General features: G+C 52.9%; 1 protein-coding gene across 3 annotated transcripts in view; it reads left to right on the top strand.

Moving 5' to 3' along the window:
• The window catches only part of WDR62 (WD repeat domain 62), a 49,879-nt gene extending 25,879 nt beyond the window's left edge, over positions 1–24,000 (top strand). For 2 of the 3 annotated variants that reach the window (XM_036832746.1, XM_036832745.1), the window contains exons 11-32: positions 768–946; positions 2,538–2,629; positions 4,155–4,280; positions 7,513–7,580; positions 7,661–7,782; positions 8,591–8,666; positions 9,449–9,560; positions 9,656–9,719; positions 10,321–10,446; positions 11,781–11,914; positions 14,456–14,508; positions 16,489–16,707; positions 18,329–18,456; positions 18,800–18,903; positions 19,259–19,366; positions 19,675–19,809; positions 20,104–20,218; positions 20,343–20,484; positions 20,566–20,626; positions 20,808–21,491; positions 22,044–22,201; positions 22,295–24,000. In XM_036832746.1, the coding sequence (XP_036688641.1) occupies positions 768–946; positions 2,538–2,629; positions 4,155–4,280; positions 7,513–7,580; positions 7,661–7,782; positions 8,591–8,666; positions 9,449–9,560; positions 9,656–9,719; positions 10,321–10,446; positions 11,781–11,914; positions 14,456–14,508; positions 16,489–16,707; positions 18,329–18,456; positions 18,800–18,903; positions 19,259–19,366; positions 19,675–19,809; positions 20,104–20,218; positions 20,343–20,484; positions 20,566–20,626; positions 20,808–21,491; positions 22,044–22,201; positions 22,295–22,558 (3,270 nt within the window). In that variant the 3' untranslated portion in view covers positions 22,559–24,000. The remainder of the gene's footprint in view (positions 1–767; positions 947–2,537; positions 2,630–4,154; positions 4,281–7,512; positions 7,581–7,660; positions 7,783–8,590; positions 8,667–9,448; positions 9,561–9,655; positions 9,720–10,320; positions 10,447–11,780; positions 11,915–14,455; positions 14,509–16,488; positions 16,708–18,328; positions 18,457–18,799; positions 18,904–19,258; positions 19,367–19,674; positions 19,810–20,103; positions 20,219–20,342; positions 20,485–20,565; positions 20,627–20,807; positions 21,492–22,043; positions 22,202–22,294) is intronic. The other variant, XM_036832747.1, reaches the window with a different exon arrangement.
• Positions 24,001–27,952: the final 3,952 nt, after the last annotated feature.

The raw sequence follows: 27,952 nt of genomic DNA, 5'->3' as shown, positions 1-27,952 counted from the left end.
CGTTAGGGGCAGCCTCCTGGAGGAGGAGATAACTGAACTGAGATATGGAGGATTGGGAGGAGTAAAGAGGGGAGGGGAGAGTGTTCTACACCAAGGGACAAAGGCCTTATGGCTGGAAAGAGCTTGATGAGTTGGAAAACCCAAAAGAGGTTAGTGTGGCTGGAACAAAAAAGGCTCTTAATGCAGGGTGTGTATAGCAAATGTTCCTTTACGACTCCCCTCACCAGCGCCCCACGTTCCCCTGCCATACTGCCATCTTCTCTTCTGCATCTGTGATAACCATGTTATATTTGGTTGCACACAATAGAAAAACCCAAAACGAGGTAAAAGTTTGATTTTCTGACTTGTAAAAATAGTCTAGAGATAACTAGTCCAGGCTGTTTTGGCAGCTGTAGGAAGCCCTTAGAGACCCAAGAGCCGTCCAGCTCTCCACTCTGCCCATTTTGAAGGAGTGGCCCTTGTCATCATGGTCCAGGATGGCTGCTGGTGCTCCAGTCATCCCATCCACGTTCCAGGCAGCAGGATAGTGGGAAAGAAGCAGAAGAGTTTTCACTTGCTTTACACCTCATTGACCAGAATTTATTGACACAGCTTCATCTAGATGTAAAGGAGTCTGGGAAACATAGTTATTATTCTGAGTGGTGAAGCTCCCAGGTCAGAATTGGAGTTCTGTTACTAATGAAGAATGGGAGACTATCAGGAGAAAAAATTGCAGAGGTGCTCCAGAGCTTCTCATAGCACTGACCTAAGTCCTCTCCCGCTTGCAGACCCTGCTGAAGGTTGTGTATGTAGAGAATGACATCCAGCACCTGCAGAACATGTCACACTTCCCAGACCGGGGGAGTGAGAATGGGATGCCTGTGGACATGAAAGCTGGGGTACGAGTCATGCAGGTCAGTCCTGATGGCCAACACTTGGCTTCAGGCGACCGAAGTGGAAATCTGAGGCAAGTGGGCCCTGGCGTTGTCTAGTGTACATCTCCCAGCTTGGGCTCAGGTACTAAGGGCAGTGGGGAGGAGCCCTGGCCTTGGCACCTCCAGCTGCCTGTTGGGAATTAGGGACTGTGAGTAGCAATCTGGTAGCCAGCCACCCCTGGGAACATAAGCTGAGAAGGGGCTTCCAGAAGGGCTAGCTCAGGGTAGATCAGGGTAGCTACCGGGGCCTCAGCAGCTGGGCCATGTGAGCTCTGCCTGCAGGGTAGACAGGCAAACTTGCATGACTCTCGGGCATGGTGACACCTTCTCAGCCACATGGTACCACTGCTGAACTGTCAGAGAAGATGCCAGCTGGAGCTTGGCATTTCTGGTGGCCCTGGGAGAGGGACCAGAGGATGGGACATCTGAGGGCTCGGGCTGTTTACCACCCTGCAGAGGTTTTTCAAGATGTGACAGGCCCAATAGGTGCTGAGAGAATATGAGCCCTGTCCCAGGGATCAGGTTTAAGGTGGCGAATGACAGCTGTGACCACCTGGGTGGTGGCGCTGTTGCGGAAAGGGAGGGACCGGGCACTGGAGAGCACGTGCCCCATAAAGGGGCAGCCACCACGCAGCACCGGTAGTATAGGCTCCAAGTTGTCGTATCTTCCCATTGTCCAAGAAGAGCCTAAAGTGCAGATTTTTTCTGTGAAATTCCATGGTTTTTAAATGTTGGCATCTGTTCTGATGTCAATCACTGCATGAGGCAAACTGAACGTGTCAGGGGGCTGCTTCCGTTGACAGCACTCGGCTGTGAATGGTGCAAACAGTACGGAGAGGTAACATGGGCATAGCGATCTTCCCCCAGGCTGGCCGCTGGCCTGAGTACCATGGGTGTTGACTGATTTAATCCTCTCACCGACCCTCTGGCGTAGGTGCTGTTATTCACTCCACTTTCAGATGAGTTCACTGAGGGAAGAGAGGCCAAGTGGCTAGGCTAAGGTCACATGGGTAGAGAGTGGAGGAGCTGGAATGACTCTTATTTCAGTCCTGGATGACCTGTTGTCTGATTTCATTTGGCAAGAATGTGAGGAAAGTCTGGATCTGAGACTCTTTAAGAATGAGAGGGAGTTCCCTGGGGGGTCTAGTGGTTAGGACTCCACGCTTTCACTGCTGAGGGCCTGGGTTCAATTCCTGGTCAGGGAACTAAGATCCTGCAAGCCACACTGTGCAACCAGAAAAAAGAAAAAAGGAAAAAAAGAATGAGAGATTGGAATCAAATGTTCCCACTCATAGGTCCTATCCTTGAGTATGACCTCTGACCCCTGCCCCAGCCCCAGGGATCACCTCTGATATATCCCTACCCTAACCTTTGTTCCCCCAGAAGACCATCCTAGGTGTTACCCATGGAACCACAAGGGGCGGGGTGCCCGCTGAGGTGCTCACAGGCTTGGCAGGTTTTTAGATGAGGAACAGGTTGGGCACCTGTAGACTACTTGGCCAGGGTAGGGTGTTCTCCACGTCACCTACGTGGCTGCTCTGACCTTTTCTAGTAGTGGCAGAGCACCTGAGCTGAGGGGTGGGGGCTCCAGGCAGGGTACAGCAGGCAGTGTGTATCTCCCAGGATCCACGAGCTGCACTTCATGGACGAGCTGGTCAAGGTGGAGGCCCATGATGCTGAGGTGCTGTGCCTGGAGTACTCGAAGCCTGAGACAGGTGAGCCCATGGCACGGGAGCAGCCTGCCTGGCAGAGCCACAGGGGGGAGTCGTTGGTGTCTGGTGGGACCGTGAATGACAGGGCAAGACTCGACTTGTTTACCCTGGTCCCCAGTGCCCCGAACAGAGCTCAGGCTAAAGAGGTGAAGGTTGAATGAGTGAATATATGAATGAGCTCCTCCTCTGCTGGAGAAGATAAAGATGGAGCAATAGTCAAACATATTCTTTTGAAAAAGTTTGATGCTTACAGGAAAATTGCAAGAATATTATAATGAATACCTGTAGCCTCTTCACCCAGGCTCCCCAAGTTTTTTCTTTTAAAAACTGTCTGACCTGTGACAATTATCTGCTTCCCCTCTTTCCATTGCTATCTATTTGCGCACCTGTGTATATATCCACTTGTAATAAAATAATAGCATGTGTATTATTATTAAAGCATGTATATTATTATTATTATTTGCTGAACTACTTGAGAGTAAGTTGCAGGCATGCTGCGCTTTCACCCTTAAATGCTTCTGTGAGCATTTCCTAGGAATGGGGACATCTATTTACATGACCACAGTGCACTTATCAAATGTGCATCTTATCAAATCTCTCATCTATCTTGGGTTCTTATTCACATTTTGCCAGTTGTCCCAATGTTGTCCTTTATAGCACCTTTGTTTTTCCAGTCCAGGTTCACATTTCAGTTGTTGTGCCTCTTTTGTCACCTTTGTTTTGGAATAGTTCCACAGCCTTATTTAATTTGTCTTTATGACTTTGGCTTTCTGCAGAATATAGATCAGTCATTTTATAGAATTTCCTTCAATTTGGGTTTGTTGTTCTCCTCATGATTTGATTCCGATGATGCATTTTTGGCAGGAATATAATGTAGGTGGAGTTATGTCCTGATAATGTTAATGTTCTTTCCCATGCTCTTCCTTCCCCCACACCCTCTGCCCCACCAAATTTTCTTTAAATTTCTTTTCATTCAGTACACCTCTCCCGAGCTCCCCTCCACCTCAGGTCATGTGTTAGGCCTCAGACATAGCAGGTGCCCAGGCTAGGCACTGTCTGAGGGGGCCAGCACGAAGGTCCAAAGGAAGGGTGGCAGCATGTGGTCAGTAGGGCCTAGATGAGGCTCATGTAGCCAGAGCTCAGAGAGTGAGGGGGCAGTGCTCTGGGGAGGCTGAGAAGTTGGCAGGGCCTCACATGGCTGCCAAGTAGCTGGACTTGGTAGGGAAGAGTGCTGGGCTCTGCTGGAATGTCTGGTGTGGGCACAAGTGGAGGAGTGTCCGCATGTACATCAAGAGTCATCCTGCAGGAACTGGTGGCAAGGGATGTTAAATGCCAGGGTTTGGGGCTCTGGGGAAAGACTGCCCAGAGTGGGGGAGTGGCCCCTTTCTGGGTTTGTGGCAAGTTGACTGCAGTTAAGAAACCGAAGATTCCTTCTTCAAGGCCAGGAAAGCTCAGTCACACTGCTCTCCGGGAGGCCAAGCCATCAAGCAGCCTCCCAGAAACCCAGCGGCGCCCTTTCCATCCGCAGGGTTGACCTTGCTGGCCTCAGCCAGTCGGGACCGACTGATCCACGTGCTGAACGTGGAGAAGAGCTACAACCTGGAGCAGACCCTGGACGACCACTCCTCCTCCATCACCGCCATCAAGTTTGCTGGTGAGCCCTTCCCTTCTGCGTCCTGCGCCTCATTAGATGGGCTCCTTTGACTGCACGTAACAGCAAAAGCCCCCTTTAGCTTAGAGAAAAAAGGGAGAGGCAAGCTCTGGATTCAGGCGCAGCTGGATCCAAAGGTTGAATTTTTATTTATTTATTTAAAAAAATTTTTTTAGACTAATATTTTTTTTTTTAATAACCTCAATTTTAAATTTCTTTATTTATTTTTGGCTGTGTTGGGTCTTCGTTTCTGTGCGAGGGCTTTCTCCAGTTGCGGCAAGTGGGGGCCACTCTTCATCGCGGTGCGCGGCCTCTCACTATCGTGGCCTCTCTTGTTGCGGAGCACAGGCTCCAGACGCGCAGGCTCAGTAGTTGTGGCTCACGGGCCTAGTTGCTCTACGGCATGTGGGATCCTCCCAGACCAGGGCTCGAACCCGTGTCCCCTGCATTGGCAGGCAGATTCTCAACCACTGCGCCACCAGGGAAGCCCCTAATTTTTTTTTTTAATGCTTTTGGAGTATCGTTTATTTTGGCCGCTCCACGTGGCATGCAGGATCTTAGTTCCCAGACCAGGGATTGAACCCGTTCCCCCTGCAGTGGAAGCACAGAGTCGTAACCACTGGACCACTAGGGAAGTCCCCAAAGGTTGAATTTTTTGAAGTTACCTGGACTCTCTCCCTCTGTCAGCTGTGCCTTTCTCTCGTGGGCAGGATCTCAGTGGTCACTGTGCCGCTGGAAAGAGATTTCCCCTCTTCCTGTCAATTTTGGCAGAAATTGGGAGCTGACTTTCCTTGTGCTGGCTTGAGGCACCTGCCCTTTCCAGAACAGTTATTGGTGCCAGAGCTTTGGAGTATCCTCTTGGGCTGGGTGTGACTCGTGTGCCCCCAGCCCCCACCTGCCTCCACCCCTGATCCAGGAGGACTGACATTAGGTGAGTGCTGGTCCGCAGAAAGAAATCAGAATGCCAGTCCAAGGTGGGATGGGTTCTGGTGACCTTGGCGGAAAAATAGGTGACAGTGACAATTGCTGGAGGCTAATTCTGTGCTGGGTGATGTGATCCTTGCACTGCCCCAGCAGTTACCGTACTTTACAGCCAGAGTCACACAGCCAGTAGGTGCAGGCCTGGTATTTTGCATAAGGCTGTCCTTCTTTACAGCCCTCGCTCAACCAGGCAATTGAAGGGATCCCTCCAAGACTGGAAAGATCCAGTACGGAGATCCCTGGCCCTAAGGGACTCCAAGAGGAGGGGAAGTAGGCCCTGTGGGGTTTAACTGATCAGAACCCAAGAACATGTTCAAAACTATATTCAAGAAGAATCCATTCATGGAGGGAATACGTCCACGTACTCCAAGTTCTTGACTACGAAGAGTTTTGTACATATAATCTTGTGGCTGAGAATGTATTAATGTCCTTGGTCTTCCCCACTGTCTGCCCTGTCTCTGTCTAACTCAGGTGGTTGGGAGCTGGGCAAAAACAGGTTAACACGTTTGCTATGTCTTGATGAGGACCTGACAAAAGCTGATCAGCTCAAACTTCTCAGACACCTGTAAAAAACTGTTCAGACCATCCCATTCCACAGGGTAGAGGTAGTTAGAATAGATCGGTAAATCTAGCAGTTTGGCTAGCAGTGACCTCACCTTTAATGAATGGTCTAGATCCAGGAGAGGTGATAACTGGCCAAGGGGGTGGCCCAGGAGTCGGTCCTTTAGGTCACCTTCTGAAGGCATGGGCCTCCGTTAAAGCCCCAGCCGGTCTGAGAGGATGCACATCCTAAAACCAGTCCTGTGAGCCCTGCTCTGGCTGGGCTGGCTCAACTGGGTGTTATGCTCAAAACATTGATGGTTCGTATAAACTGGGCACCAGCCAGTCGGAAACTGTCTGAAGCTATCCAGCTAAAGAATGAATCAGTCTTTTAATTCTTTTCTATGAAACATATATCCAAAAAAGTGAACAGAAAAATCTGTGAATAGTTTACAGAATAATACAATGAATATCCACATCAAGGTTCATAGTCAGTAGGTCTGAACTAGACACACCCATTGTTTATAGCCAGCAACTGTTCTGATTGGTCCTGGTCCTAATATTGCTAAATACTTGGACTCAGCACCCCAGGTTAAGAAGCAAAACATTACCAGTAGTAACTTGCAGGCCCTCTCTGGATTCCTCCCCAACACAGAACTCGTTCCCTTCTATAAACCAGTGACTTCTGCTCGGGTAACATCTTAACCTGTATGTCGGGCCTGGGTGCTCTCAAATGTCCTGTCATGAAGGAGCAGTGTCTGTTGTACCAAGGTTGTACATGTTTTATATTCGTTCTGTCTTTTCATCCTCACCACAACTCTGCAAGGTATTTGTGCTGTGATTATTCTTATTCTATAAAGAAAGAAGAATAAAAGTAAGAACATCGATCGTGCTTACCAGGTAGCAGCCACTGTCCCAAGGGCTTCATATCACTCCATGGGGCAGTGGCTGATACAGGCTCATTGAACAGACAGGAAGCTGAGGCTCGGAGAGGAAGCCTGGCTTCAGAGCACAGTGTTTAACCAGAGAATGCCTGGGATCAGCCCTGGCCCCATCTTGACTCTCTGCACCCTGGGACAAGGACGGTGTGACTCTGAGCCCCTGGGTTCACATTTGTACAAGTGGCTAGTGACAGTCAGGAAGGGGAGGCACACGTGGCACAGGACCTGGCCCGAAGTCTGTGGATGTTCCTTGTTTTTTTTGGCTGCACCACATGGCTTGCAGGATCTTAGTTCCCCGACCAGGGATCGAGCCTGTACCCCCTGCAGTGGAAGCGAAGAGTCCTAACCACTGGGCTGCCAGGGAAGCCCCTGTGTGGATATTCTGATCATTCTTGAGGGCGTGAGCCTCCCAGCAGTCTGCCTGTCTCTTCTTGCTCCCTGCTTCACTCCTGCCTCCATTGTGAGGCCAGAGACACCTTTCCAAATCCCAAATTAAACATGGTGCCCCTGCTGTGTCCCTGGCTTCTGTTTCCCTGTCTGCTCTTGCTCTGCAGATTCCTGCCTTGCCCACTGCACCATCTGTGCCCCCCTCACACAGAGCTCACAGTTTACAGAGTCCTACTGGCACCCAGCACTCACGTCACCTCCTCCGGGAAGCCCTCTCTGACCCGCAGCAGAGTGCCCTGATAGTAGAGTTCCCTAGCTAGGATCCCCAGCCCCAGTTGGGCCCAGCAGTGGCCCAGCCCTGCCTAAGGCACTGCTTCCTCCTCCAGGCCACAGGGACATCCAGATGATCAGCTGTGGGGCCGACAAGAGCATCTACTTCCGCAGTGCCCAGCGGGTAGAGTGGGGCAGCCTCCTTGGGGGCTGGGTAGGGGGCTTGTCAGGGGTGTCCTCTGAAGGCCCTGCCTGCCCTGCCAGGCCTCAGATGGACTACACTTTGTCCGTACCCACCACGTGGCAGAGAAGACCACCTTGTATGACATGGACATTGACATTACCCAGAAGTACGTGGCTGTGGCCTGCCAGGACCGCAACGTAAGGTGAGGAACTGCCCTGGACTCTTAGTCAGCCAGACTAAGTGGGGCCTGGTTGGGTCTGTCTTCTCATGAGCGCTCTGCTTTCCTCCCCCTGCTCACCTGGTCCCTGAGAAGCTGGGTGGAGTGGTGGGACCCAGTGGGTGTTTCTTAGGAGCTGGGTTCACCCAGGCCTAGTCTCCAGGTCAAACAGAGGGTTCTCCTAGATCTCAGGAGCCTGTGTGGGGCAACTGAGAGCTGCTGATGTGGCTCATAAACTCACTCATCCTCGTTCCCTGAGCTCCTGTCTGGGAGGGACAGTGGGGGAGTCACAGGCCCTGCCTTCGTGGAGCTCACAGTGCAGTGGAGGAGAAGACAGACTGACCAGACAGTGACAGCACAGAGTGGTCAGGGCTGGGATGAGGGGAGCCCAGGGGCTTTGGGGGGGGCCCTGGGAGGACATCCGACCCTACCTGGGGTCGCTGGAAGGGACATCTGAGCTTAAACTGGGAAGGATGTGGAGGAATAAGCATGTGAAAGAGGTTCTCCATCTCCTTCATTTGCTCATTCAAATTGGGTGCCAGGCACTCAGCTTGCTGTGTGGCAGGGAGATGGATATTAACTCAGTGGACACCCCAAGACGTAACCTCTGTGACCTCAGCCTGAGACAGGGTCTCATTCCCTGATACGGGGTCTCAGTCCAGGCATCGGATGGGGAACAGGAGGTACTGGGGGCTTCCAGGGGAGAGGAGGGCAGCAGGTAAGGTTGGAACAAGGGAGCAAGAGAGGGCGGTGGGCAGGGCCACGTTAGCCACTTCTGCTCTCACCTTCCCAGAGTCTACAACACCATGAACGGGAAGCAGAAGAAGTGCTACAAGGGCTCCCAGGGTGACGAAGGGTCCCTGCTGAAGGTGAGGAGCTGGGGCCCCGGGTGAAAACCGTACACAGACACCCACACACAAGGCCCCCCTGTCTGTCTCCTGCCCTGTTGGGCCTCCTGACACCTGGGTCCTCCTTGGCACCTGATCAGAGGGATCAAAGGATCCCATGCTGGCCAGCATCTACTCAGGCCTGGCTGACCAAGGATGCTTGGGAGCCAGGGCTGGCCCTGACTGCTCTACCGTTATTTACTGAATCCTTCCCCAAGTGGGGACGTTTAAGTGGTTTCCATTGTGAGTGGCAATAGAGTGTGGTGGGAGGAATCAGAGAGGCCTCTCCAGGCTTGCCCCCGCCTGTGTTATCCAGGATGAGGTGGGGACCTTCTCAAGAGCCTCTGGACTAGGGGAGTTATGAGCTCAGGCTCCAGGGTCAGACCCTCTTACAGCTCTGCCTCGGGCTGACTGTGACCTTGGGCAAATGTCATCTCCTCTCGAACCTGTTTCATCATGTGTAAAATGCAAATAAAAATTGCCTCTATCACAGGGTTCTGTGGGGGAAATAAGTTCACACATGTACAGCTCTTAGCACAGGGCCTGGCTGCCATTAGTACCATTGTTGTGGTTGTTGATTTCTTCACCTGTGAAATGGGAGCAGGAGCTTCTACCTACCACGGTGTGTGTTGTGAGGGTTACCTGAGTCCATGTGCCAAGCGCCCAGCACGAGGCGTTCCTCAGTCAGTGGGGTTGTGTGTTGAGACCCAGGCCTATTCCAGAAGGAGGCAGCCCAAGTGTCACATGGGTCCTCTTCTCGGCAGGTCCACGTGGACCCCTCAGGCACCTTCCTGGCCACAAGCTGCTCTGACAAAAGCATCTCGGTGATTGATTTTTACTCCGGCGAGTGCGTTGCCAAGATGTTTGGCCATTCAGGTGGGTGTGCCTCCCTGCTTGGGACACCTCCCCACCTACCCCAACCCAGCCTTCTGGCTCAGAAGGCCAGCACGGCTTCTCTGCTCTGCTTGCAGAAATCGTCACCGGCATGAAGTTCACCTACGATTGTCGTCACTTGATCACAGTATCCGGAGACAGGTGGGAAAGGCCTGGAGGGTGCCCCGGCTGGGCCTCCCTCTGGGAGTGGGTGGGACCTATCCTGCGGGGAGAGCAAGGGCTCAGACACTGGAACCCCATGCCCACAGCCTGTCTGTGCAGAGAGCTCTGTGAGTGTGCCAGCTTACTCTCCTCGGATAGTGCGTGCCCAGCCCTGAGTTCAAATCCTAGCTCTGCCACTTAATATCCCCTCTCTGACTTTGTAAAAGAGAGATGACCCCATCTACCTTGAAAATCGTATGGTGAGAGTCAAATGAGATGACATAAGTTCCTTAGCGCATGGTTGGTATCCAAGGAAGTCCCTTTTGGCGCTCTCTTCAATTTATCAATACTACACTCCTTCCTCACAGCCCCCTTCCTTGGGTCTCAAAGTCTTCAGAGCAGCCTTGGTTTGCTGGGATGCTCTGGACCCCTCCCAGGGTGTAGACCTGACTTGGTCCAGAGCCCTGTGCTAAGCTGATGAGGGCTGTTTTCCGGGCCAGGAAATAAGGTCTTGGCAGTGATGAACCAGGTGGCTCTGGGGTCAGATGGCTTCCATATTCACTGTTCCTCCCTCTTCCACATCCCTTCTTGGCCTCTGCAGCTGCGTGTTCATCTGGCATTTGGGCCCGGAGATCACCAACTGCATGAAGCAGCACTTGCTGGAGATGGACCACTGTGAGCAGCAGCAGCAGGACACGAAGGACAGAAACTGGAGCAGCCGCCCCAGGTCCTGGCGGCCCCGTGTCCAGCCCCTGTCCGTCCACCAGAGGGCCGTCTTCCTACCCTGGGCCCCGGGAGGAGAGAGGCTGGGGAAACAACCACGGCCCAGACAGCCCCAGGCCCTGCCCTTTGTGCCCTCGGGGCCTAGAAGGGGGATGTACTTTGAATAGGAAGTTACTAATGCATATGAGAAGGGTTTTGAAGTGTAAAAGCAAAAGTGCTTGGAGAGCCCATGGGCACTCTGGTGGGGAAGCCCCAGGGGGCTGTGCAGACCAGAGGAGGCCCCGACCCAGCCCACCCAGCCCATGGTGGGGAGGGAGGAGATCAGAGAAGGGTCCAGTGGAGGAGAGATGTCTTCTTAATCTTTTTTTTTTAAGGTATTTTTTTTGTTTGTTTTTAATTTTTGGCTGCGTTGGGTCTTCATTGCTGCACACGGGCTTTCTCTAGTTGCGGCGAGCTGGGGCTACTCTTCGTTGCAGTGTGCCGGCTTCTCACTGTGGTGGCTTCTCGTTGCACAGCATGGGCTCTAGGTGTGCGGGCTTCGGCAGTTGTGGCGCACGGGCTTAGTTGCTCCGCGGTATGTGGGATCTTCCTGGACCAGGGCTTGAACCCGTGTCCCCTGCATTGGCAAGCAGATTCTTAGCCACTGTGCCACCAGGGAAGTCCCATCTTCTTAATCTTTTAATGGAAGTTATTCCTTCACTTATATCTTTGAGTTTCCTAAACATATTTCTTAAGTCTTTATATTGCAAGACCAGTTTTATTTGGAGTGAATTCCTGTTCTGGTTTTTTATTTGGGATTTTAGTTTGGAAGTTTCAGTTGGAGTGGGAGGTTTTGAATTTTCTTCTCTCCCGCCTCCGGAGCTGTCCCTATCTCTCTCTGTGTCTTGAGGCTTTGCATTGCTTCCCCACGGGGACCAGGCCTGACATGGGCCATATTTTGCAGTGATCTTGAGGTAATGCAGATCTAGGCACCAAGAGAGTGGGCAGCTCTTTGGCTTGTGGAGCTAAAACCTCATTGCTAACCCCACTTCCCAGAACAGAAGCCAGCAGCTTAGGACTCATGCCCTACTATCATCTGCTTTGCTTTTTGTTCCATTGCTGTGGCCCTTGAAGAGTTTGTCTTATTTCTTGAGCCCAGCCTTTGTTACATCTCATTTATTGTGGCAATATGTTTCTAGCAGAGGGGGTGTGGCAGGTGAGACCTTCCAGCACCGTCTTGACCAGAAGCCAAGAGTATGTTCACATGGACCCCAGCACAGGACCCAGCCCTAGGCAGGTCCCCTCTACCACCCCATTTACCTATGTTTCTCTCCTTGCTGTCCTTTTTCCTGGCTTCAGGCAGGAGACATACGCATCTGTGCCCAACGAGATTTGCTCCCTAAGCCCTGGAGAGCAGACAGAGGATGAGCTGGAGGAAGAATGTGAACCTGAAGAGTTGCTAAGGACACCATCAAAAGAGAGTTTGGATCCAGGTTGGGAAAGGGGCCCTATTTTGACCTCTCAGTGTAGGGATCGTTGCTGGGTTTTGGCGACCTACTCTGTTTTCACAGCCTGGCACATGTTGAAGCTCAATAATCACATCAGTCAGGACTTTTTCAGGGTAATAGCACCTAGACTCTCACTGGCTTAATTTGGAAAGAGAATTTATTGGTTCTTGTAAATGGAAATTTGAGAGTATTGGTTCAGGCATGGCTGGATCCAGGTAGTCAGGTGATGTTAAAGAAATAGATGTTTCTCCATCTCCTGGCTCTGCTTTTCTCCATGTTGACTTTGCTCTCAGGCAGAGTCTCCCTGTACAAGGGGCAAAGTATCCCCAGCAGCTCAAGGTTATAACACTCTAGAAAAGAGAGCACTTCTTTCCCAATAGCTCGAAGTACTGTGTTCATGACTCATGTTCCTGCTGTGAGTCACCTGCCCATTTCTGAGTCACTGTGATTGGCCAGGCCTGAGTTATGTGGTCATCCCTGAGGGTAGGAGGCTTTAGTCAGCTCCACTTGAACCACCTGACCAAAGGCGAGGGGTGGGTGTAAGGGGGTGTCCCAGGGGAAAAACAGGGTGATATTAACCGGAAGACAGACCAGATTCTCTTGTTCAGACAGAAGGGAGAGTAGTAGCTCAGCGACTTTATGAGAGGCCAGGCCCTCTATAAATTTCTGCCCCTCCGCATATCGCCTTGGCTTAGGCCCTCATGTTACAAGATGGCTGCTTAAGTTCCAGGCATCAGGGACATTTTTTTTTCACATCTTTATTGGAGTATAATTGCTTTACAGTGTTGTGTTAGTTTGCTGTACAACAAAGTGAATCAGCTATATGTATACATATATCCCCATATCCCCTCCCTCTTGAGCCTCCCTCCCACCCTCCCTATCCCACCCCTCTAGGTGGTCACAAAGCACCGAGCTGATCTCCCTGTGCTATGCAGCAGCTTCCCACTAGCCATCCATTTTACATTTGGTAGTGTATGTATGTCAGTGCTAGTCTCTCACTTTGTCCCAGCTTCCCCTTCCCCCACTGTGTCCTCAGAGACATGGTTGAAAGAGGACATTCCCTCCTGGAATCTCCTGTAGAGAGGAAACTCTCTCCCAGAAGCCCCTGCAGGCTTCTCACAGGTCCCATTGGCCATGATTGCTCCAGCTGTGAGAGAGGCTGGGAACAGTGACCAGCACTGGGTGCTCTTAGCGAGGGTAGTGGGCTGCCAAGAAGGAGGAAACAGGCAGGGGCCAACTGGATGGCTGACCGGTAGGCAACAGCAGTGGGAGGATTCAGCCTTGGGAAGCAATCAAATAGAGAGTAAGCTCATTCTCTTTGTCACCACCCTCGCATCCAATCCAGCGTCCTCTCCCAGGTGGCCACTTCGATGAGTTTGGTGTGAATCTTTATAGGCCTTTTCCTGAACATTAGTATACATGTGTGCATATCCATAGGAAACATCTGTGTCAGCAAATGGTATTATACTGCAGATATCATTCTGTATCTTTTTCTTCTCAAAACTATCTTACTGACCTGTAGGTTGGTGAATACAAAACAGAGGCCTCCCTCTTTTAACCAGCAGCATAACCAGTGATTTTGCTCTGGGTGGGCATTTGTGTGTTTTCTAACTTTACATTGTTGTGAATGACACTGTGCTGACCACTCCTCGGCCTCAGGCCGAGGACTGGCATTGCTAGATCCTGGGGTTAATACGCTTTTTTTTTTTTTTTAAGATTTGTTTTATTTTTTTTTGGCTGTGCCACGTGGCATATGGGATTTTTATTCCCCAGCCAGGGATTGAACCCGTGCCTCCTGCATTGGGAGCACAGAGTCTTAACCACTGGACTGTCAGGGAAGTCGGATATACTTTTTATTTTAAAAGAGAACCCCAAGGGCCCTCCAAATCCAGTTACTGCCCCACCCAGCAGTCAGTGTTAAGCCCTCCGCTTCCCCACACTTTTGCCAACTTTTGATAGTTTGAAGCATTTTAATTTTGGTCAATCTTACAGGTAAAACATTATATTCCATTGTTTTTGTTGTTGTTGTTGTTGTTGTTTTTTAATTTTTTTTTTTTTACTTTTTTTTTTTTTTTTAAGAATTTCACTTTATTTATTTATTTTTTGGCTGTGTTGGGTCTTCGTTTCTGTGCGAGGGCTTTCTCTAGTTGCGGCAAGCGGGGGCTACTCTTCATCGCGGTGCGCGGGCCTCTCACTATCGCAGCCTCTCGTTGCGGAGCACAGGCTCCAGATGCGCAAGCTCAGTAGTTGTGGCACACGGGCTTAGTTGCTCCGCGGCATGTGGGATCTTCCCCGACCAGGGCTCGAACCCGTGTCCCCTGCATTGGCAGGCAGATTCTCAACCACTGCGCCACCAGGGAAGCCCTATCCCATTGTTTAAATTTGCACTTCCCTGACAGTTAGAGAGGTTGACCATCTTTGGATGTCTGTCATTTCCTGTGTTGTCTCTGGAGAACTGCTGTTTATGTTGCCTGTTGTCTCTTGGGTTGCTTATTCTCTTTTCATGGATTCCGTGTGTCTCTCCAGATCCTCGGTGCCTGCTGACCAACGGCAAGCTGCCACTCTGGGCAAAGCGGCTGGTGAGTCTGCCCGGAGAGTGGGACGCCTAGGAGCTGACAAAGAAGGGGTGCCCTCCTCCATGTTCCTCATTCTTCTGGGAACACTTTTCCCTTCCACATGTCTCCTTTCCCTGGAGAACCCCTGTCATCCTTCCACTCTCCGCTTAGACAGTCCTTCTTTCATGCAACACATATTTACTGAGTGCCTACCCTGTGCTAGGCCTTGCTGTGGCCCTTAGATACAGCAACCAGCAGGGCAGATGAAGTCTCTGCCTTCACAGGCTCATTCTCTAGTTTGGGAGGTGGACAATAGCCACATCAAACAGGTAAATTATATAGTATTTGGGGAACTGATAATCAGCGCTATGGAGGACAAAAAAGTTGAGAAGGAAAATACAAAGTGTTGGGGGTGGTGACAATTTTAGGGTAAAAAGAAAAGGCTTCACTGGGAGGCCTTCACATATTTGAGCAGAATTAAAGCAAGTGAGAAATACAGATCCTGGGAAAGAATGTTCTAGGCAGAGAGACCAGTCTGCAAGGGTGAGGGCCGTGAGGCAGGATCATGCTTATTAGCATGTTCCAGGAAGTGCAGGGAGGCCCGATGCCTGGGTCGAGGGTGAATGAGGGCAGAATGGCAGAGAAGGGCTCGGAGAAGCAGTGGGGGCCAGGTGGTGAGGAACCGTGTGGGCTTGCTGTGTCCCCTCGACACCCCTTATTGTCCTTCTCCACTTATTTCTTCCCCTGTAGCGCTGAGTGATATGGACAGGAGGGAGAGCTCTGAGCCAAGGAGGGTCGTGCTCTAACTCAGGTGTTAACAGGTCCCTATGGCTGCCTGTGCAAAACAGACCCTGAGGGGCAAGCAGGGGGACCAGGGAGGAGACTGCTGTGATAATCCTGGCAGGAGAGGTTGGAGGCTGGACCTGGGGGGAGAAGTGGTTGGATTCTGGATGGATTTTGAAGGTGGAGCCAAACAACTGGATGTGAGAGAAAGAGGGACCAAGATGAAGGTAGGATTGAATGAGTGATCATTAATTGAGGGAGGGACAGGCCAGGAGCTGGTGGGTTAGAAGTTGGCAGCAGAATCCTAAACCCCAGGTTGAAGGGTTTATTTCAGGAACAATGTCAGACCTCAAATCAAAGCCTAAATGTCAGCTCTTCAGGGAAATCCTCCCTGTCATCAGCCCCTGCACTGCTGACCAGGTCAGGCATGTGGCTGTGCTCTCTCAGGCCCCCAAGCTTTCCCTTATCAGTGCATATTACAATTGGAGTTACATCCAACAAATATTCACAGAACACTTACTCTGTACAGGTTCTATTGAGTCTTTTATATGTATTGTTTAATCCTCCTGGATGTACGGGCTTTTCATATCCCTTGTTATTTCACAGATAGGGAACTGAGGCCCAGAGAGGTTAAGTAACTTATCTGGGGTCAAGCTAGGAATTAGGGGAGGTGGGGTCGACCCTAGAAGGCTTGCTCCAGAGCCTAAGTTCTCAAGCACCCACCCTCCACTGTCTCTCAAGCAAGTCTTGGTAGGAGGCAGTGGTGGGCAGGACCAGGGTTAGGGTTAGGGGACCGTGGAAGAGAAGTGGCCATATCTTGGATGTGTTTGGCTGGCAGAGTTGAAGAAATACAATGTGAAGTGTGAGGGACAGAATAAGAGGAATGAAGGAGAACCTCAAGGTTTGGGGCCTGAGCAGCTGCAAAGAATCACTGAGACAGGGAAGGCGTTAGGAGGAGTAGGTTTAGGGGGAAGGTCAGTTGTTGTCTTCAACATGTTTGCTTTGAAAGATCACTAAACATCCATGTGGAGACGTGGAGCAGTTGCATGTGCACTTCTGAAGTTTAAGAACAAGGTTCAGGCTGGAAACAAATATCTGGAAGTTGTTTCTGATTGATGTTTAAAGCCACGAGGCTGGATGCGGGTCCGTGCAGTGTCCCGGGCCCTCACTGGAGTCGGTGAGCACTTGGCTAGCTGCCTGACCGTCCCCTGTCACCCTCAGCTAGGAGATGATGATGTGGCAGACAGCTCGGCCTTCCACGCCAAGCGCAGCTACCAGCCACATGGCCGCTGGGCGGAGCGGGCTGACCAGGAGCCTCTCAAGACCATCCTGGATGCCCGGGACCTGGATTGCTACTTTACCCCCATGAAGCCCGAGAGCCTAGAGGATTCTGTTCTAGATACAGTGGAGTCGCAGAGACTGGCGGGCCTCCTGAACGAGGTATAGACTGCCTGCCCCAGCCCGGCCTACAGCCCCTGCCCCATGACTGCCGGCGCAGGACCTGGGGCCTCAGTGCTCTCGTTCTGAAAATAAAGCTGACTGTCCCACTCGAGGGGTGCGAGAGGGTTACATGAGATGGTAGAGGGCAGGAGGGTGAGCCTCGGACCTGGTGCACAGTGAAACTTCCCAGGGCAGACCAGAAAGCGGGGAGGTGGGGTCGCTTGGGGGTTAAGAGCTTGGGCCTGAGGGCAGGCCTATGCCTGAGTGGGGGGGCATTTGAGCAGGTGGAGCCCTGGCCCTACCCCTTCCCGACTCTGTAACTTGCAGCAAAGCTTGATTCTCTGGGCTTTGATTTTCAAAAATATGGTCATTTTAAAAAAAAAAAAGGGACTTCCCTGGTGGTCCAGTGGTTAAGACTCCGTGCTCCCAATGCAGGGGGCCTGGGTTCGATCCCTGGTCATGCCGCAGCCAAGAGCCTGCATGCCGCAACTAAAGATCCTGCACACGGCAACTAAGACCTGGTGCAGCCAAATAAATAAATAAATAAATATTTTTTAAAAAGAAAGGTGACTAAGAAAAAAGATTTCAGAAAAGGTCATTTTAAAAAATGGTCATAAAAGAAAAAGTGAACAGGGGGCTTTTACAGTAATCCAGTTCTAGAAACAGGGTCTGGGCCCTAAAAGGTGCTGAAGCAACTTTAGCTCTTATTCTATTATTTTTCAAACAAAATTCTTTTTTATTCTATTATATAAGTTTGCTTATGTGGCATAATATAAATAGTTATGTGCATAAATCATAAATATATAGTTTGATGAATTGCTACCTGTGTACACACCGATGTATCCACCACCCAAGTCAAAATATAGAGCATTCTCTACCTCTTGGAAGGGGATCTTGGAGGACCCCCTTCTGTCTCTTCCAATCAGTACTCCCACTGAGGTAACCAGCATTCTTTTTTTTCTTTTTTCTTTTTTTTTCTTTTTGGCTGCATTGGGTCTTCGTTGCTGCACGCAGGCTTTCTCTAGATTCGGCGAGTGGGGGCTACTCCTCGTTGCGGTGCACGGGCTTCTCGTTGCTGTGGATTCTCTTGTTGCGGAGCACGGGCTCTAGGCGCGCGGGCTTCAGTAGTTGTGGCACGCAGGCTCAGTAGTTGTGGCTCACGGGCTCTAAAGTGCAGGCTCAGTAGTTGTGGTGCCCGGCTTAGTTGCACCGCGGCATGTGGGATCTTCCTGGACCAGGGCTCTAACCCGTGTCCCCTGCATTGGCAGGCGGATTCTTAACCACTGAGCCACCAGGGAAGCCCTGGTAACCAGCATTCTGACCTCTCTCACCATGGATTGGTTTGCCTGTTCTTGAATTTCATATGAATAGACTCTTAGAGGGTTGGAGCCATACCTATTCCTTATCTGTAAAGGGGCTGATGATAATGCAGGGGCAGCACAGAGTGAGCTCGTCATGGCCCCAGCCCAGGCCCTGGCTCACAGGGAGCATCCAACAGTGAGGGCTGCCATCACTACCGACATCTTTACTGTTAACCGTCGGTGTTGGCGGAACACCTAGCAGCTTGGGGAGCCCTGGTTGCCACGGCTGCCTCTGATGGCTGTGCTGTCTTCCCCCACAGTCAGAGAGTCCCCAGGACAATGGCTGCGGGCCTCCCTCCTTCCCACCCCTACAGAGGGAGTCTTCTGAGGCCAGCGAGCTCATCATCTACCCCCTGGAGACAGAGGTGACAGTCACAGGGACAGACAGGTGGGTGTCCTTTGCACCAAGGGGAACCTTAGTTGGAGAGAGGAAACCTCAGCTGATAGGCACATCCTGGAAGAACTGCTCTCCGCTCTCCCAGTGGGCCTGTGGGAGGGAGGCGGGCGGGGGGTGAAGCCCGGATGGCGCAGGAGCCCAGCCCTGCAGCCTCTGCTGCAGCCTGTCTCCCTGGTTCCAGGAGGAGGTGCGGGGGCCTCTGGAGGCGGCAGGAGAGGTGAGGCTGTACTCCCAGCAGGAGCAGGTGCAGATGTCTAGGCGTTCCGGGTGGGGGCCACTTGTTTACTAACCAGTACGTTATCATTCCTACTCCCCACCCCCACGGGCACTGCAGCAAGTACTGTGCGGAGGAGGTAGAGATGGCGCCAGGAGACCAGCAAGGTGACTCCTACCTCAGGGCCCCCTCCATCGGCTCGAAGGACCAGAGCCCACCTGAGGGTGAGTGAGCACCAGGCAGTACACCCTGCAGTAGTCTGTTCATCTGGCCAGGTCCCTTTCTGGGCACTGATGGTGACCTTGACCAAGTCTTCCTGAAGCCCAGAGTCTGTCACAGAGACAGACATGGTCCCTGCTATTGTCACTCTAGAATTCTGGAGCCCAACTTGCCACCAGTGGGAGCCCAGCTCTGCACCTTCCTCGAAGTGTAGCCTTGCTGGTCCATCAAAATAGGGGGCGGGTCTTATCATCACCCTTCTGCAGATGAGGAAACTGAAGCCCTGAGACCCAGGGCGCCTTACCTGACTCAGTCAGGGCCCACCTTTGGACTCCTGACCCCTCCCACCCTGTCTTCCAGACTCAGGGGAGTCAGAGGCCGACTTAGAGTGCAGCTTTACCACCATCCATTCCTCCCCTCCACAGCCAGACCCAGACCCTCAGTTTGATGTGATGCCCCCTACACCAGGTAAGTAGGGGCCAGATGTGGGGAAGGGCAGTGCGTGCGCCTGGCCAGGGGATGGTCATGATATATAACCACTGGCCCAGCATCAACCCTGCATTTGGTGGCCACTGAGCACCAGTTTCCTCCCCTGGAAGACAGACGCATTAGCCCTTCCTTCTCCGCCTGGTGGCAACAGGGTGTGTGATGGGCAAGTCCAGCTTTCTCCATTGTTAAGTGGCCAGTGGCTTTTTCAGAGCGTCTGCCATGATTCATGGTGTTGATGGTTCTCTCCTGCCCACTCCCTCTCCCTGACCCCCTTCTCCTCTCCCCAGGATGCCCAGGTACCACAGAAGAGTTGTCCCAGCCCGAGGTGCCAAGCATATCCAACGGCTCCCTGCCCCAGACCCCTGAGCAAGAGAAGTTCCTCCGCCACCACTTCGAGACACTTACTGACGCCCACCCTGAGGGTAGGCCATGCCCCTCTCTGACCCCTGCCTGGGCGGCATCCAGGACTGGGCTCAGTGTGGGCTTCTCTGGGGTAAGGCTTTCCCTGGCAGGGCTGGCGAGGGTGGTGGGAGGGCGTATGTTTTACTTAGGGGCCCAGCTGCATGGTTTCTTCTGCCTGCTCCATTTGCTCCCAAAGTGTGTGTTGTCTATTGATGAGGGTTTCTGAGGATCTGTCTGCTGGTCTGGGGGTCTGCCTGGGCCCAGGGCTGGCTAGCTGGAGGGCTTCTGAGGGCGCCTTCGGCATCTTGCCCTAGAGCTCTTCCACGGATCCCTGAGAGACCTGAAGGCCTCTGAGGCCGAGGACGACTTCTTCAATCCCCGGCTGAGCATCTCAGGCCAGTTCCTCTCCCGCCTCCAGAAGACATCCAGGTGGGAGCTGGTGAACTAGTGAACCCCCACCCCGCCTTCAAGCTCTCTGTCTCCCCGAGGGGTGGGGCCGTGTGCCCTCAGGCGCCCCCAGGGCAGCCACAACCACCTGTTTTCCCCCCTACAGGTTCACCCACACCTTCCCTTCCCGGCTGCCCCTGCACCTCGTGAAATCCCCGGAGGTCAAACTCACGGATCTCGGGGGGAGCCCGCCCAGAGCAGAGCCCCTGAGAGCAGGTACTGGCTACACCTGCCCAGGCAGGACCAACGTGAGTACTGGGACCGCTTCCCTCGAGACATAGGGCTGGGAGCCTGGTGGCCTCATCCTCACCTCAAGGCTGTGCTTGCAGGTCATCTCTGGGGGGAAGGCTGAGGAGCCCCTCGAGACCCTGGAAGCCTGGTCCCCACTGAGTGAGTGTCCCCACCCCCGGGTGAAAAGCCCTAGCCTTCTCAGCAAATGGCCCTGGGTGCCTAGCTGAGCCATGGTGGGGATGGACAGGATCCACTCAGACCCTGCAGCCACCCTGGCCGGGGCTCCCTGTCCATCAGCTCTGAGCGGGGGTGTGAGAGTAAGCTGCCTCTTCCTTTCCAGCCCCCTGCCTCACGGGCCTGGCGCCCTGCATCCTGCCCTCCTCTGTGCCGCCCACAGACAAGAAGCCTCCGACACCCGCAGCTCTACCCACTCCAGGCCTGGCTCAGGGTGTCCACACCCCCGCCGCCCGCTCCTGCGTGGAGGCCACTGCCGGTTCCTGTGCCAAGATACCACGCAGCATTTCCGTTGAGGACAGTGAGGGCCCTGTCCTGGCTGAGCCGGCCAGGCCTCTGTGCAGGTCCTCGTCCCTGGGGGAGCTGGCCTCCCTGGGCCAGGAGCTCCAGGTCGTCACCACCACAGTGACACCCAGTTCTGACAGTGAGGGCCAAGAAGCTGCCCTGCCCTCCCGGGGCAACCATGAGGCCCGCGCCAGCCTGAAACTCACCCTGTCAAGCATCTGTGACAGGCTCGTGTTGCCCCCACCCCAACTGGAGCCTCCCACCACGTGTGTCTGGTCCCAGGAGCCTGTGGCCACCCAGCCCAATGTCACGGTCACAACAGCCAGCTTCCTGGCCCCCAGCCCTGTGGATGGGAGCGCCCCAAGGCTCCACAACGCCACCTTTCTCCCAAGGTTCCTGGCCCCTGAGTCCCTCAATACCCCTGCCCGTCCCGACAGCCCCCCACTTCCAGAGGCCAGGCCTGGGGTCCCTGGCAGCATCACCTCCCTCCTGGAGCCCACCCCTGGTGAGTACCATCCTTGGGACAAGGGATTGTCCCCTAAGCTCATCCCATGTAACAGCTGGCTCAGCTCCAAAGGTGGGCACTTGACCTGGCCACAGGCGCTGTGCCACTCTTTCATTCATTGCCTTACATATTTAGTGAGTACCTCGTTTGTGTTGGGCTTTGTTCCGGGCCCTGGGGACGTGGGACCTGGTGGTAAACAAGACTACAGAGAATTGACACCTTAACTGGGGGAGACGCCCAGACTAAATCTATAAGGAAAGTGTTAAGTGTATCACAAAGCGATGTGTGCTGAGAAAAAGAAGAGAAAGAAAGGGTTTAGGGAGTGACAGGTGGGAGCAGTGGTTAGTTTTAAACAGGATGATGAGAAAAGGCTTCAGGGAGAAGGTGGCATTTGAGGAGACACCTGCCGGAGGGGTGGGAAGGTAGCCTTGGGGACTGAGGGAAGCGTCCCAGGCAGAGGGACAACAGTTGGGGTCGGCCCAGCAACACTGGCCTCTTTAGACCAGCTAAAAAGCAGAAGTGTCTTTCTCATTTCGTCCCCTCCACCCCCAGATGCGCTCAGTCCAGTCCAGGGCTGCCCTGGACACTGCGGGGAACCGAGGGGGCCAGCCAGGGTCCTGCCCCCAGATCCCCTTGAGCTGAGCAATGTGGGGACCGTCGTGCACAGACTGCAGACTACCTTCCAAGAAGCCCTGGACCTTTACCACCTGGTGAGCCGAGCCCCAGGGTCAGGGGGAAGGACTGAGGGGCTCCCTGGCACTGCCTGGCCCAGGTGGCCCCTAACAAGATGGCGCCCCTTGCAGATGGTCTCCAGTGACGAGGTGAGCGCCGAGCAGCGGCAGGCACGGACTGAGCTGGCCTCCGCTTTCCTGTGGATCCACAGCCAGTTAGAGGCCAACGGCTGGCTGGTTGGGACCGATGTGGCCCCAGCCCAGGCCCTGCCCAGCCCAGGCCCCCCCTCCCCACCTACACTGTGCCCCCTGGCCAGCCCAGATTTGCGTGCCCTGCTGGAACACTACTCAGAGCTGCTGGTGCAGGCCGTGCGGAGGAAGGCACGGGGGGACTGAGAGCCAGCACCCCCTCCACCGCAGCCCTGCTGCTTCTGAAGAAATATTTTACGCAAATAAACTGACAGCTTGGAGGAGTGGTTCCTGGTGCCTGTTCTGGCGCATCCACAAAGCCCCCTTCAGATGGATGCAGGGAGAGAGGGTAGAGAGCCCAGGGAACTCACAGATGCCCCAGTGCCAGGCCCTGTTCCAGGGCTCTGTCGTGGGGAACACAGGACTGTTGGGGAACTGCAATAATGATGACCCCAGCACCTGGCTCCCACGTCACCTGTCCCCAGCCCACTGAGCTGCTGTGGAGTCACGTGTGGTCCTTGCCCAGTGGGGCCCAGCTGTACTCTAGGGAGGGGCCAGCCCTTCTTCCCTGCCCCCTACTGATGCGCAAGAACCCACTGGAGCCTCTGTGATCAACATGTCCCAGACCCTGGCCACCAGTTCACATACTGCCACAGCACTGGCTTACAGCCCCTGGGCCAGGCCCATGCTGGATCCTGTGAGCTCCAGGCTTTTGTTCCCATTTGCAGCAGGGTAAAGTGAGGAAGGACAAATCCAGGGAGCATGCCCAGGCCACCCAGCAACTGGGACCAGTAATTCCTTTCCCAGCAAGACTGTGTCCAGCTTCAACATCCCGTGAGCTCCCAGCACTGGTACCAGCTTCCCTAGGCAGCAGGCATCTAGCCATGTGGCATGTCTGCTAAGAAGGACACTCTTGTGACCACAAAAGCTCTCACTGTCCCAAGTCTGTAAAAAGGAAGCCGGCAGGAGCAGGACCCTCCTAGAGCACAGTCGTACCATGCAGCCTGCTTGGCCTGAACCCCCACTTGCCTGTGAGTTCCTCCCTGCTCTGTTTGGTGATCACGGCCCACCAGAAACAGGCTCAGAGAGATCCAGTGCCTTGCCTCGGGTCCCATAGAGTTGAGAGTCAAACGAGGCTTGCCTAGTGGTAGAGCCAGACTTCAACGTGAGGACGTGGCTCTCTGTTGGCCCTGCAAACACTGAACCAATTATGCAGTTGTTGAAAAAAATCCTACCAGCCCCGAGGAATTGCTGGTCCCAGCTGCTGTCACTGCTCTACACGGTAGGGGTAGAGCGAGGAACAGGACAAGCAAAGCATCTGCCCTCGTGGCATTCACCTTCTAGAAAGTGAAACACGATAGAAATTAAAATAACTGTCTAACTGTAGGTAAACTGAGGGCATTCCCTGTGCTGGTTGCAGGCCTTTCTTAGGTGATGTTGGAGCTGAGGCTTGATAGAGGGCACAGGCCGTGTGGACACTCGGGCAAGTATCCAGGCAGACAAAGGCCAGTGCAAAGGCCCCATGGCAAGCTCAGATGTACATGAAAGGAATAGCAGTGAAGCCAGGAGGCTGGAATGGAATGAGCTCAGGGCGAGGGTAGGAGAGGAGGTGGGAGGAAGAATGGGTCCCACTGGGCAGGGCCTTGTTGTTTCATGACATTTAAATCCAAGACACATTCACAATACAGTTTTTTTCCCCTAAATGAAATCCCTGATCTTGGTGTTTGGGAAGATGCCCAGTATTGTTTATTTCTCAAGGCTCCCTCTCCCTGCCCCGGCCCACTGACCACCCCTGCAGACTGGAGACCCACTTGCCCTGCCCCTGCCTGCCTCGGTCACAGGTGCCTAAGATCTCTGAGGCGATTGGTTTCCAGGCCCATGGACACCCGGGGGACCACCTTGAGCCTCGTTCCCTCATGGATTTTACCCCTCCTCCCACCCTGTATCGTAGTTAAGTCTTCAACTCCAGGTAGCAAACACCTGGCTTAAGGGGCCCCAAGCTATAGGGACATTTGTTACTCTTGATTCTGTTCCTGCTCTATTTCACCCTCTGTGAGTCTGAGTTTCACTCTCCAGCTTAGGCCCTCACGGTGGCAACATGGCTGCCATAGCTCCCAGCAGTACACCTTCACCCAACCAGGAGCAAAGACACAAAGCAGGGCAGCCACCAGGATAGTGGGGGAAAAGTGCAAAGCCTTCTTAGATGCCTCCCCTTTCAGAGCAGTTGCAGGCAACAGGAATGGAGTTGGCTTTAATTTGCTTGGACCAGCCACCTCCCCTGTCCTGGGCCTGTTACTGTTGCAACAAAATTGGGTTCTCTCAGCACAAAAGGAAGGTGGGCTGGTAGAGAGGATCCAGTGTGTCTGCCAGTCTCCACCTCCTAATGCCAAGCTCTTCAGCCCTGGAAGGACCAGACTTTCTTCAGACAAACCGACTGGTTAAGAAACCACTGCTGATGAATGTGTGTGCATGCGACAGTGTTCCAGCAGGAAGAGGACAGCATGCTCACGTGGGATATTCGAAAGAGAGTTTAGCAGAGGGATCATTTGCAGAGAAGTGGACAGGGAACAGGGAAACCTCAGGGCCAGTGCATTACCCTAGACCGATAACAGGAGAGGTGTTACTCCCCACACAAGGCACAAGGGAGCAAAGTGGAACCCAGAAAAGCGAATCCTGGAGAGAGCTGCCCTGAGGGGAGTTGCATTCCTGGCAACCCCACAGGGAGGGAGTTGGGGGAACCCATCCCCCATCTTCTGCCGGGCTCCTCATTGTCTAAACCCCACTGGAAGCCAGAGGGCCCAGGAGCCCAAATGATACTGACCACCCAGGTCAGCCTCCCAGGACACAGAGCAGGACAGAAAAGGGACTTGGGGGCAAGTAAAGATACCCAGCCCCAGGGTTTTTCCCTAATGTGTTTTCAGCAACAACTCAGAAACCAGTTGTTCCAAGAGACATGGTGTTGGGCATGGAGAACTGGGCACCTGAGACGAACAAAATGGCTCCCAAAACCCGCTCACTGGCTTGTTCTTCAGCGCATCTGGCCCCAGTGCATCTGGGCCTACGTCGGTCAGGTCCTAGATACTGGGCTGCCGACCCAGGCCAGGCACACCAGTCACAGCTGCGTAAAGTCCAACAATTGGGAGATGGAGACACTTAAAATCCCACTTTACAGGGACATCCCTGGCAGTCCAGAGGTTGAGACTCTGCCCTTCCACTGCAGGGCGCACAGGTTCGATCCCTGGTCAGGGAACTAAGATCTCACAAGCCGTGCAGTGCAGCCAAAAAAAAAAAAAAAAAAAAAAAATCCCATTTTACATGGGGTGATTGAAACTCAGATGCTTGCCTAGCCACCCCACCCTTCAAGACTTTTGAGCAACTCGCATTTATATGTCTGCTGCGTGCCAGATCCTCTCCCTGGGTGATCTACATGGATTTTCAACACAAACCATTGGTAGGAAGACTCATTAGTCCCATTTCCAGATGAAGAAACAGGCTCAGAATACAGCCACTATGGAGAACAGTATGGAGGTTCCTTAAAAATAGAACTACCATACGACCCAGCAATCCCACTACTGGGCATATACCCTGAGAAAACCATAATTCAAAAAGAGTCATGTACCACAATGTTCATTGCAGCTCTATTTACAATAGCCAGGACATGGAAGCAACCTAAGAGTCCATCAACAGATGAATGGATAAAGAAGATGTGGCACATATATACAATGGAATATTAGCCATAAAAAGAAACGAAATTGAGCTATTTGTAGTGAGGTGGATGGACCTAGAGTCTGTCATACATAGTGAAGTAAGTCAGAAAGAGAAAAAGAAATACAGTATGCTAACACATATATATGGAATCTAAGGAAAAAAAAAAAGTCATGAAGAACCTAGGGGCAAGACGGGAATAAAGACACAGACCTACTAGAGAATGGACTTGAGGATATGGGGAGGGGGAAGGGTAAGATGTGACAGGGTGAGAGAGTGGCATGGACATATATACACTACCAAATGTAAAATAGATAGCTAGTGGGAAGCAACCGCATAGCACAGGGAGATCAGGTCAGTGGTTTGTGACCACCTAGAGGGGTGGGATAGGGAGGGTGGGAGGGAGGGAGACGCAAAAGGGAAGAGATATGGGAACATATGTATATGTATAACTGATTCACTTTGTTATAAAGCAGAAATTAACACACCATTGTAAAGCAATTATACTCCAATAGAGATGTTTAAAAAAAAAAAAAAAGAAAGAAAGAAACAGGCTCAGCAAGACAAGATGTGACTTGTCCCAGGTCCTACAGAGATAAAGTGGCAAAGCTCTGGACCAGCAGGCTTCCAGCCCTTCCTCTGTTGCTTCCGCAAATGAATTAGCAGGACTGACTCTCAGGAAATGTGAAGAAATGAATAAATATTGCTTCTTTCACCATCAAGCCTTTTATACACTGTTCCTCTGCCTGGAAAACCCTCCCTGTTTACCAGAAACCTCTTCTTCCTTCAAGGCTCACACCTAGGAAGTCATCCCTGAACCCTTAGACTGGATCAGGAGCCTCTTCTGGGTCCCCTGAGCCCCCTGGCTTTTCCCCACTGAAGCTTGGGTCACTCTGCCTGTGCTTCCGCCATCATAGCCTTGGTCATTCTGGACTGTCACTGCTGTGTCTCCCCCATGGACATTTATGGCTTCATTTTCAGTGCTGAGCTAGGCCTGGCCTATAGTTGGAGCTCAGAAAATCATTGGGTGACTAAGTGAAAGTAACTGCATGGGGAATATTCAAAATCCTTAACCCCTGGCTAAGAAGCCAATGACCAATCTAGAACGGAGCCTAGCCAGAGTCCTGGGGTAAGGGTCCTGGGAGCCCCTGGCTGTGTCAGGTGACCCCTTATAGTTCCTGGACCGTAGGAGAGTGAGGGAGTTACTAGGAGCTGGACTAGTAACAAACCAGTATTGTGATACCCCGTACACTTGAACAGTGCTTCCGGCTGGACGTCAGCTCGGGGCACCTGCGGATCAGAGAGGTAGAGTTTCCTGCTTGAAGATGCACACGCTGGATCCTCACTTTGACCTTACCAATTGGACCCTGCTGTCTCTCCACCCTCTGGAGCAAGCGATCACAGTCAGCCCCTCCCCTGCTTCCTCGAACGGCTGCTGTGATTTGAATAACCAAGCAGGCTGTTGGAGGTCCGGTAGTGACTGATTTGCTTGACAAACAGACCCTCGGGTCCTTGGCCCTGCTGGTACTATGGAAAAACACTCAGCCCCACTGGGGTCTCTGTTTCCTCTCTCCACCCCCAAGAGCTGCTTAGGCTCCAGTCTTGCCCTTGCTTGACCTCCCTGGGGGCCCTAGTGCTTGTCTTCCCCTGGAGGCTGGAGAGTACCCTCAGGAACCGGGCAGAGGAGAAGGGGGAGGAATGGCAGGGCCCAAGGCAGAGGTAACTGGAGCCAGCTAAGTCTGCCCCCTGGGCCTGTCACAAAATTTGCATGGAGAGAATGAGACCTCTCCGTGGCTTCCCCCTCCCTTCCCACCTGGAAGAGTCCTCCTGGGCCTGAGGTCTGACAGCAGGCGGAGGAAGCAGCCCTGTGTGTGTGGGGAGCTGTTCCCAGTGGTG

The sequence above is a fragment of the Balaenoptera musculus genome, chromosome 19, assembly GCF_009873245.2.
Source record: "Balaenoptera musculus isolate JJ_BM4_2016_0621 chromosome 19, mBalMus1.pri.v3, whole genome shotgun sequence".
In the NCBI taxonomy this organism is placed as follows: domain Eukaryota; kingdom Metazoa; phylum Chordata; class Mammalia; order Artiodactyla; family Balaenopteridae; genus Balaenoptera; species Balaenoptera musculus.
This window is presented reverse-complemented; position numbering and strand designations above follow the sequence as displayed.